This window comes from Apteryx rowi, unplaced genomic scaffold, assembly GCF_003343035.1.
Source record: "Apteryx rowi isolate R43461 unplaced genomic scaffold, aptRow1 scaffold_832, whole genome shotgun sequence".
Classification (NCBI taxonomy): domain Eukaryota; kingdom Metazoa; phylum Chordata; class Aves; order Apterygiformes; family Apterygidae; genus Apteryx; species Apteryx rowi.
The window spans coordinates 54,151-65,379 of NW_020451130.1; the positions used below are offsets into that span (position 1 = coordinate 54,151).

The 11,229-nt window shown below is 42.9% G+C and overlaps 1 protein-coding gene across 2 annotated transcripts; it reads right to left on the reverse strand.

Moving 5' to 3' along the window:
• Positions 1-2,722: 2,722 nt before the first annotated feature.
• Positions 2,723-10,889, reverse strand: POLR3F (RNA polymerase III subunit F). 2 transcript variants are annotated; one of them, XM_026089851.1, is made up of 9 exons: positions 10,778-10,889; positions 10,365-10,482; positions 8,221-8,288; positions 7,125-7,192; positions 6,248-6,360; positions 5,302-5,445; positions 4,661-4,732; positions 3,709-3,900; positions 2,723-3,343 (listed from the first exon to the last, which is right to left on the reverse strand). In XM_026089851.1, the coding sequence occupies exons 1-9, from the start codon at positions 10,831-10,833 to the stop codon at positions 3,266-3,268; spliced, it is 909 nt and encodes a 302-aa protein (XP_025945636.1). In that variant the 5' UTR covers positions 10,834-10,889; the 3' UTR covers positions 2,723-3,265. The 2 variants fall into 2 exon arrangements, with proteins under 2 accessions (XP_025945636.1, XP_025945635.1); XM_026089850.1 differs by having other exon boundaries at positions 4,625-4,732.
• Positions 10,890-11,229: the final 340 nt, after the last annotated feature.

Sequence of the window (11,229 nt, forward strand, 5' to 3'; positions counted from 1 at the left end):
AGGAGAGGAAAAAAAAAAAAGCCAGTGAGCCACAGGGTAAACGTTTTCACTATCAAAGCTTCAAGTTTGTCATTAATGTTAACGTTTTAAACTTTGGACTGTAAAGACTAGAAGTGTTAAACAGGATCTGCTAGCTGTACTCTGTTTCAGTTCACAACACAGCCTGGTACTGTAGTTAATGTTTCTCTCAGAAACAAAAGCAATCTTGCATTTGATTTCATGTGAAAATAGCATTTGGGGGTGTGACTGCCTCCGACTTGCCTTTGGACTGTTGATTACCATTAATTAATGAACCTTTCAGAATGGCCTGGTGAGTTTACAAAAGGGACTGCACAACCCAGGGCTTGTAATAGGAATGAATTCTCTGACCCAGGAGGTCCCTGCTGGTCCTATAACGGCTGAACTGTGACCTCTTGCCTGAGGCTCACATAAAGAAATGAACAGACTGAGCTTCTAATATAAAGGAGACGGCTTTGTCAAGTAGAAAAGAAAACTGAAGGAAGTCAAGGAGGAAAGGAGAATAAAGAATTTATATTACCTTTTAGCATTCATTCTCTCTTTTTAAGAGAATTACAGAGGCTAATAGGTTAACCAAGTTCATGAAGAACCTGAATGATAGAAAGATCATTCCTCTATTTCATTTACAGATAGCTCAATATAGTCATACTGATACACATTGTCAATATATTTATTTTTAAATATGTTTCATTTTCATGGAGAGGAAAGTGAAATTGCTTTACTTTTCTCCATAGGCACATTTTTTCCAAACTTGAGAAGTCATGCTACAGCTGCAATGCTAGGAAGCTGCAGGGACCACAGAGGTTGGATCACGTTGGGTAAGTCACCAGATAAACCCAATACAAATGAGGCATGATCGAAAGAGCTTAATAAACCAGCTATCCACTTCCTAAACCTGTTCACTGACCACAAGCTCCCTCTCCTTTTTCTTACTGCAAGCGAATATAGTCATACTGATACGGTGACGCTCCTGCATATTTAAGAGGTGTTGCTTCCCTGGAAGCCATCTTCTAGTTGAAGTCGAGCATAAACAGCTTGTTATCTCTGCAGCAGCAGGATTGTGTTAGGTCCTCTCTGAAAACAGTAAGGCAAAGACAATCCCAGCCCCACACCTCGATGAAAGTTATCTTCGGCAACCTAACAGATGCCTGAAGGCCTTCCTCGGGCTTCCATGTGCCGAGTGGACAAAGGAGGCAGAGGAGAAACAAACATCTCACACTTTCACCCCCACTTTTTTTTCTTTTTACAACTCTTCTGCCTCTCCAGATGGAGATGTGCACCCATGTCACTCAAAAGGCAACACTGCAACAGAAGAAAGGGCAGGCTCTGGGTGTACCCACTAGTTAATACCATGTTATCAAACCCACTCCATGGACATGCCAGCTTATCAGTCTTAGTTGTTTGCTCCAGTCTGAGACAACATGCTTAGCTGCTGCCAAACAAGGAGGCAATCTAATTCCGGGCCAGTATTGAAATAACTGATATCAAGTCTCCCACCCCAACTAGGTAAACTGTCCTCCAAAATCTCTTTCTGTCAGCCAACTGTTTACTATTCAGGGTGAGATTACCTAGCATGCTGTTAACTCAGTTGCAGAGGTGTTTGACCACTACCCCTTCTAACACAGGAGCTGGCTTGTGTCCAGCAGAGCTTATTTCCAGACAGGGAATTTTGCAAATAGCAAGGTACAACGGGTCCACTGTTGTGCTTGATCCAATAATTGTTTCCCAGCCCCGAGAGGATACTATGAAGATACTGAGTAGTTGCATACAGAGCCAGCTTGGATTCATCAAGTTTGAGCTGAGCCATAACTGTACTGGAATGAAGCTGGTTCTGCAAAGTTCATGCCCTGGCTGCTAGTACCTCATCCCAGCCCTCTTATTCTGGATGGTGGAGAGCTGACTGTGCCATATATGCACAATATTTCCATTTATGAGAAAGGAGCTGACTTTTTCCAAGTGGTTCCTTGATTATAGGTTAAGGAAGAGTTGAAGTAGCCTAACGCAGTTGGTGCAAAAGTCTATTTATTTCCCAAGTAGGATTTGAACTTACATTTCAAAGGGCAGTATCACACCTTTACACTACCCAGAGGGTATCCACAGTCCTAGTAACTAGAAAAAGCTGTTTTCAGAACAAATCTGTGTCCCAGCATGCCTTGGGACACCATCAAGGACAGCAGGCTCATGACAACAACACACTCTAGAAGTTATCACCAGTCACCACTCCAGAGTCACACAGAGAAGGAGCCAAGAGGTTCTGTTTAAAAGAAACAAGAATTGGCTCTACACCACAGGAAGAAAAGATGGTGCTTTTTGATGATATGCCAATATCATGCCCTTCTGAGATCACAAACCAAGACCGGAGACCATATTTATGTATGAGTAACTGTCATTGGCAACTTTTAAAACCCTGAGAACATTTCCCTTGTACCTGTAGAACCAGGCCACATTTTCTATTCTGAAAATGCACCTTTCCAGGATCCTTCTATTTAGGATTTCTGCTGACATATCTACTCATACAGTGAAGCTGCCAGAGCACATCCATCACATGATGATCCTCTCGCTGTCAGATGAAGGAATTATTAACAGACTCATCAGCAGACAGCAGCAGCAATGGAGAATATGAAACACAGACGTACATGAGAATAATCAAACGGCGTTTTAAGGATAAATTAGCAGGTAAGAAAGATGATAAAGAATCAGTGAGTGCTGTTTGATGTATTTAGGATCTTTATCGCATCAGATTCTTCGTTTCCAATTAGATGGTTGCACACAGGAGAACAGTGTCAGTTTTAAGACTTAAGTCATTAGCTGATCAGAAAAATGTCGCAAATAAGAGTTGACAATAGTGAGATCCCAAACTTTGCTTTCAGACTAATACCACTGGCAGGAGCTTATTTCCTCTCATTCAGAATAACTGCCTGCAGAGTACTAGACATAATCCTTGGAAGTGATTCATCACAACCCAGCTGTTCTCTGGCGCTTTTTAAGTCAACAAGCCAGTGTGTTTGTGCAAGAGTGGATCGATATTTCCACTTCAGCCCCGGTCTCTAGTGCTGCCTTGTTTTTCAGTCTGCTGTCAGGACTGCTCACACAATTGATGTATTGCTGCTTTATGTATAATTAAAAACAATGTAACTCCATGTCCTAGAGTCACTCACAAATTTAAAAGTCCACTGACAAAAAGCAAGCTGCTTTGTCACCTTGGCAGTAAAGAATCGATCCAGTTTATAGTTCTTTTTTTTCCACTTTAAAACTCCAGCCACTCTGTCATATAAATACAGTTTGATGGAGAAATCTCACCACCTTCATGGCAATCATCAAAAACCTAAGAAAAAAGAAAGTACTGTGTCAGTAGTGTAATTATATGCAGCAAACACAGTCTAATTGAAAGCAACACGCTCTCAACATTTTCTGCTCTTTCCCCAGTAGGAAAGCAGCAGTTTTGGCCTAACACACAAAGTGCAGGGAAGAGACAGCACAGCAGTGGGCAACATCCTGGCCTAAACTAAAGCATCTGCCTCCTATACCTTAACTAAGGCATCTGTGATGATACTCATGAGCGTAGCTGGCTTAAAAACCCATGGGGATCACTCACAGGCATAAGTTTGGTATTAACTGGCGGTGTACTTGCAGGATTGTATTCAGTATTTGGATGCATCCACCTATTCATACACAAAGCTAGTAACTTACAGGGCAGAGTCCACAGGGTGTCCTGACTAATCCAGTGGGTTGTATGAGAGGACTAACAGCTCTGTACAACTTCATCTGTCCATCCACACTGCCTACTGTGCCTTCCTTTGCAGCAATAATAGTCATTTCCACTTTTCCATCGTATATTAGCGTATTTAAAATGGTTTCAATGTCTTCCATTGACAACTCTACCTAAGAATCAATTTGAAAGAAAAATACAGGAAAAAAATGAATGTCAGTAAACTCCTGCAAGGAAGAAACAAAAGCAAACACTATGAATGACAAATCCTTAGAGTTCTAACCTAGCCCAGATATAGGTACAGCTCCCACTGGGTACTTTATGGGGTTGTGCAGATACAAACAGAAAAAAACAAATGCCTCTTTCCTCCCAAGCACTTTTGGATTACACTAGCCCTGGTTCCCCCCAAAAATCTTCCCTATGCTCCTCAAGTGTCTGCAACATCCTAGCATGATATATTTCAAGTTTAATGGGAAACTAATTGTGGAAGAAGAAAAGGCAGACAACTGAAGATGCATCAGTTTGACAGTGACCAATAATTGACGTTTTATTTTTCTAAAACTACTTGAAGCAAAGAGGCAAACTTGAGAGAATTTATAAAATATCCTACTTGAGATTATTAAAGTGAAACTGATTCCAGTTCCCATCAGCAAGGATGTGGATACCAATTCTCTTAAACAACTTTGAAAATCCACGTGTACAATTATCCTGGAATCCCATGCAGCACCACTCACTCCCCTCAAAAAGCAATAAAGCAGCAAAGCCCACCACCTACACTAACAGCAGGTTTCTACAGTACTTATCAGACCCACACCAAGTTAGTATTTGAAGGACCCAACTCCTGGAGTTAGTCATGCACTCGTGATTTTGAGAGTAGCAAGATGAATCTATTCTGACCTTACTGATACCCAATTCACAGATGTATTTCCACACCTCATGGGAAGAGGCAAACGAGCTGTTCCTCTGTATCATGGGGTTCTGTTTGCTCTCTCGAGCTGCTTCTGCCTGGGAAAAGGCAAAGATGAGTTACAGTCAGTACTCATCATCAAGAGCATCTTTCTAGGTATACACGGTCCACTTTCAGGCAGACTGAAGTATCAAAGTGGATTTCCAAACCATTTCTGGGACATGTGTTTTTATTTAACATTTAAAACTATGTCCTTAAGACTGATGTCCATGAGATAATGCAGTGTGTAGCCAAAAATAATTTTACACTAAGTATGGTCTGACTAGGGCCATCTACCCTCTCATAAATGTGGAGCTGTGAGGGGAAAACCGTGACTTTTGCTAGTTTTTTTGGTCCTGTGTTTGTTGCTGCCTAACTCATCATTGAGCCTTGGAGATGGAAAGCTTCATTCCCTGTAAAGGGTGCTAAAGATGCATTTATTAAAATGCAACATCACCACACTTGCTGTGGCAGACAAGTAAAAATCCAGCACAGATTTGCTGATCCAGTTATAACAACAGCCACTTTATGGAAAACACTATGGAAAACCTTTTCTGTCAAGAATTTTATAAGGAAAACTATTACTTGGACAAAGCAAATGGAAGATGAATTTAATAGCGGCACTCACCTTACTCTGTAGAAATTTAAAGCACTGTTGATTTAACACCTCGACAAATTCAGACTCAAAGTCTTGGTCACTGTACCAAGCCCCCCCAGTCACTGACCGGTCAGGCTGTAGGTTATAAAGCATATACACCTTCTTCTTTGATGCCTGTAAAAGAAAAGTGCACAGCTTTTAATAGCTGAAAAAATTCTATCTGAGAGGAACATTTAAGAAAAGGAGCTGGAGAAGAGAGAATTCATTTGTCCTAAACTGTGTGGAGGAAGGGTGGTATAAGGGTGGTGAAAAGGAAGATCCAGAAACAAAAAAAAGAGAATAAGGTATAAAATCAGTTAGGTAACAACAGAGGGCAGCATCTGCCGACAGCAGGAGCACAGATGCCTACGGATGCAGAGAGGCTGACCTGCGGACCCAGGCCCCCTGGGATGCCAGAGGGAAACCCTTCAGGCAACCCCCGGGACTCTCCATTAGGTCTGTGTCTTAAAGACTGGGTGTGGGAGGGTAGAGAAAAGGGTGACAGAATTGCAACTTCTTATCAAGTGGTGTGAGAGGCTAGTGAAGGGTGACAGAACTGTAATAATAGTTGCGTGTAACAAAGAATTATGAGTACTAGAACTGCAATTTGATAATAATGGTGTGTAATTACCAATGGTGTGAAGAGTGACAGAACTGGATATAAATAATGTGTTTATGAGTTAATCAGTTCATTACGCAGTTAATCAGTTTATTAGTAACATGTTGATTATTTAATAAACATTACAGTTTCTTCTATCCGTTACAACTCAAGCCTGCATTCTAAAGGGGAGAGTCGAACCTTGGGGCATAGTCAAAGGTGGATGTAGAACCCATGTTTCTCTGCCCCCAGTACCCTGCCCAAACATGCAGTGTGCAGCAAACACTTCAAATGGTTAAAAAAAAGAAAAAGAAAAAAAAACACACATAGATTACTCACCGCTACAGATTTAACTGCTTTAATTAGTTTCTTACTTTCCAAGTTTTTCAGTATCTTGTTGATCTCTGTTAAAGGCAGATTACTTTTGTATCTAATGTCCCTGCTCCAAATACCTGTTTAAAAACAGAGAAGTGAATGGAAATGAATACAAGCAGAAACTGTTCATTTCTGTAATTCATTGCAATCCAAAAAAAAAAAAAAAAAAAATCACATTACAACATTGCTCAACTTGCAGTGCATTCCTGATCCTATCACTCCCTGCAGTTGCCGGGGGGAAAAAAAAAAAAGAAAAAAAAAGAAAAAAAAAACCCTGTCCTTTACCCCTCCTCTGAGAACTCTTACATGTAGACCTCATTTCACTGCTAACAGGAATGCACCACAGAAAAGTTCTTGCACTTTTAAATAACAAGTTTTTGCTTCAACAGAAACATTACCATCAGTTCTACCTGCCATCTCTCAAGCACAGTGTGCAAAAGGCGGCTGGGACAGCCTAGTTACTAGTAGTGGTTTCTGCTGGCAGTACACCTGTGAAATCTGATAGGGATATAACATTTTCTTTAAAGTAGTGAGTCTGCTGCACAGATTCCTCAGGTGACAGCCCATATATAAATCTCATAAGTCATGTTCCAAAACTTTTGAAAAAGTCTGCAAAAAAGTCAGCCAGGACAGGTTGTTGTTCTATGCAGAAACATGTCTTTTTTTTTTCCCCTTGTCTTTTTTTTAAAGTAGGCACATGGAACATTAGCCACAGTCCTGTTGAGGGCATTCTAGTTTTTATATTTGTATTGTTTGGACAATTATTTAAAACATTGGACAGAAACAGTTCCATAAATAAATAGAGTTGGTAGCATTCACAAATACAGTTTAAATAAACTACCTTTGTTGCCTGCATCTTCTATAATTTGGTAAACCAGCTTCTCTTGATTGTCAGAGCCTTTCATTTTACTGTGAAAATAGGACAGACATTAGGATTTTTTGAAAAGTCCATAAGGCCTGAAAGAATTTGGATTTGTTTTAAACTGAAAACAAGTACTATGGAAAAAATACAATGCATAAATGAAAAAAAAAAAACCAAAACACTACACAATGAGCCACCTATTGGCAAATACAATACATGACACTGTAAACCTCTCTGGATCAAGCCAAGCTTGCCAGCGAGAAGCCATGATAAAAAGAAAAGCGCACGCTATGAAAGAAAAAGTGATTAATTAGCAGGAGTCACTCAACTTGTTTTTTGTCATAATAACGGGGAATTCAGAGTCACATACTAGCACAACCACGGAAGATCAAACAGTACAGAGCATAATTTGGAATAAACACTCTCTACAAGGCATGTCTACAAAGGGATAGTGGAGCACTCCCAAATCAGAATATTGATTTTTTCATTGATCTGAGAAAGCCTGAATTCAGCAATCTTTTTCTAAACTGTTTGAAAGAGGGCGAGGTGCCTGCATACTAAGGATAAGTTTGGAGAATATTCCTTCCTAGAAGTAAATCTAGGCATCTCCTACTCAAATTTACACAGGCATCACAAAATATGGTTTAAAGGTAAATTTTAATGAACAAAATAAAGGGCACGAGCAGCAGATCAAGTGGTCTCCTGGAACAGCTACAAATACGAAAGCCAATCCTGAAACCTAAGCAATGCCACAGAACCACAGTTTGCAGACCGTACTTCAACTGGATTTCACTTGAGCATACAAATTTGTTTGCAGAGATCACGTTGCCGGATCAGGAACTCTGCTAGCAAGCCAGAGCTCTAGCTCCATAGTAACCTCTGTTCAGTACAAAGCATTATACCTAAAACAGTTTTCAGGATCAGCTCAGGGCAATTAAGTGTACCCTCCTGGCATGAGCAATTACAGTCTGTAGCAGCCATCAGCCCAGTGAAGATGGGAGTGTCTTCTCAGCAGTGCAGCACATGAAATACAGAATTGTGCTCCAGACATTTATGCAAAAAATATGAGGCTTACCTTGCATTTTGAGACTCTTTGATTCTATATAGGAGACCTGCATTGCTCCTGAGAAGGTCCAGTTGCCCCTAGGAGAGATAGGCACAGGGTATTTATTTTCCTTCAAGTAGCATGTTTCAGAATATGGCAAGAATCTTCTAAACTATTTATAAAGTATGAAGCCTTATTTAATGTCAACTGCATGAAGAAAAGGAAAACTAACATTTCCAACCACTAGAAACAATACACTCAAGGATGTTTTTCCCTGCGAGTATCCATTTATCCTCAGCTATTAGAAATAATAAATACAGTTCCAGCCTCTTCCCACATCATCTATGCACTTCCTAGCTTTCACCAGCGTACAAAGGACATCAAGCTCTTGTATGCCTTTCTCTTGCTTTCCACCAAAATGCTCATTTGTATGACCATCCAGAAATCAAGTTAGAGCTCTGCTGAACAACAGATTTGAAAAATTCTGATTTCCAGTAGCAAAGCTCTTTTTTTTTTTTTTTTTTAAACACAAAATAAAGATCACAGGGAAACTGCCAGTCAGGACTGCCAATAACTCTCAGAGGCAAGTTACTGGCATCTTTCACACACAAGATGTGTCCTATTCTTGACTTCCAACTGAGCCAGGCAATTTCTTATCTCCTGTTTTGAAGGAAGAGCCAAGCAATTAGACAAGCCCAAGAACATAAATGCATATATGAGCACAAGCTTAATATTCACTCCTTCACTGTTAGCTAATCCATTCCCCATAGTTACAGCCTTATTTCTTATAGATTTGCATTATGTGGTTGATTGGAGCTCACACCTCAAGATGAGCCCACTCGATGCTTTTCCACAGGTGAAGTACTTACGGCTTATCTCATATGAAGTCCCTGATGCTTATTAAGGCTTAGTTCTCACTGCAGTTCTTCCCATGCTTAATGTGCTTACCGGATCTCTCCCCCGACTCCCAAAGTGTCTATTTAAAATAAGTTCTAGAGGCTTAACTATCAGTGAAGCCTCCCTGTGAAATTTGGCCAACCTACTGAAAAGCTGTTGAAAACAAGCTCTTATCCATTGTGCTTATAAACCTCATATCTATAAGCAGAAAGATGAAAGAGAGACAGATTAGATTAGTTCCAGCACCATGCACTGTGGTCCACTTGAAGTTCTGCTTATGAAGAGGAAAAAAAAAAAAAAAATCAAGCAAACAAACAAAAAAAACACAAAAAGAAACTTGCTCAATTTGAACACTTTCTACCACCCCTCTTTCCCAGAGGGCGAGTGCCCCTTCTTTGCACCACCCACTCCACCCAGTCTGTTTTCTCTCCTGACTCCACTTGCCTATGAAGCAGCTACCTAAGGAACTGAAAGGAATCCTGATCTTTAAGACCTTGAACATTTAGCTGATATTCAAGTTTATGCCACATAGAACCAAGACTCCATAGCTTCTATCTATTCCTGAACATGTGGCAGAAGTAGCTGGCTGTGATCCTCACTCTTATCTGAAGCTGGGTCCTGATAAAATAAAGGGAAATGTCCCCTGAGATGTGGGAAATTTCTGAGTTACAAAAATCCTTCAAGATGTTTCACCTGCTTGTTTGTCATTAGAGTAATCCACACTCCTGCGATTTTGTGAGGGGTTTGGCAAAGGGCTTCATGTGCAATAGCACAGGCTAACATCCATTCTTTTGTTTCTAGCTAACTCATTCCCCACCATTAACAGGCTTTGTCATTATCACCTGCGTCTGCCTGTCTTCTCACCTGGTGAACCACTGCAACTACATCTGCACTCAGGACTGTTATGTTACACTACAGTATCACATTCTACTTTGCATGCAAACTAATATACAGGGAAAAGGACCACAGAATTCTAGACACGTGTAAGTCACTCTTGAGAAAAACATTAGAAACAAATGTGGAACTTCTCAGTGGCAGTCTCTTAAACCTAGAAATTCATGTGAATTTGCACATTCATGTTAAGCTTGGATTACAGAATAGAAACTGTAAGGTTTGAGATATGTTTTAATTGGTTATGGCAACTTTGAGTGCCTTACATCACTAAACCCAAAGAAAATTTGCTAGCCCTGCCTGACAGGTTTCTAGGACGCAGCACACGTGTAGGAAGAGCGCACCGGCTCGGCTACAGTAAGCGGTGGAAGCCGAGACGGCCCTACCATTGAGAGCAGCCTGTTGATCGCCATGGCTCGCTGCTGGGCTTCCATGTGAGGCATGTCATTTTGGATCACCTGGTCTGTGATGCCGTGAGGGAACTGATGGCACAGTTCAATGATCCTGGGGAGGAGAAAAGGCAAAGCAGGTTCTGCCGCAGCGCAAACCAAAGGCGTGAAGTTACTGTAACCACGCGGGGAGGGAGGGAAAGGAACGAGGTTTCACGAGGACGGAGAAGGGCACCGGGGGGTGGCGGTGGTCTGCGACAACCTGGCCCCATCCCTCGTCGCGCCCCAGCGCCGGCACGACACCCGGGCCTCGACCGGCGGACCCGCGTCCCGGGCCTCGACCGGCGCCCCGAGCGCCGCCACCTCCCCCCCCTCTCCCCTCCGCGAGGCCGGCCGGGCCCAGGCCGCACCTGTTCTCTATGTCCACGGGGTCGGGAACCTCCGGCTTCACCTTCACCTCCGCCATGGAGGCGGCGGCGGCACCGGCACCAGGACCCGCCGCCTCGCCGGGCCGCGGCGCGCCAGCGGGCGCGCGGAGGTGACGTCAGAGCGGCGCGCCGCAGGAAGGCGCCGGTTGCCGGGCAACGGGACGCGGACCAATCGGCGGCGGCGGCGGCGGCGGGAGGGGAGAGGGCGAGGGGCGCGGCCGGGCCGGCGGCGTCTGTGGTGGGCGGGGCGGTATAGCGGGGATCGTGTGGGGAGGACAGGAGCGGCGGAGCGGGGATCGAGCCGGGAGGACAGGGGCGGTATAGCGGGATGGAGCGGGAGGGGAGGGGCTGCCTGGCAGGGACAGAGCGGAGTGGGCAGGGGCTGTATAGCGGGATCCTGTGGGGTGGGCAGGGGCTGCGTGGCAGGGATCGAG

Excerpts from the sequence above, each read along its gene's own strand:
- POLR3F (XM_026089850.1), bottom strand. The coding sequence starts at position 10,833 with ATGGCGGAGGTGAAGGTGAAGCCGGAGGTTCCCGACCCCGTGGACATA. Across the intron at positions 5,446-6,247 it reads AAGCAGTTAAATCTGTAGCG|GCATCAAAGAAGAAGGTGTA; the intron begins GTGAGTAATCTA and ends TTTCTTTTACAG. Across the intron at positions 4,733-5,301 it reads TTAAATTTCTACAGAGTAAG|GCAGAAGCAGCTCGAGAGAG; the intron begins GTGAGTGCCGCT and ends GCCTTTTCCCAG.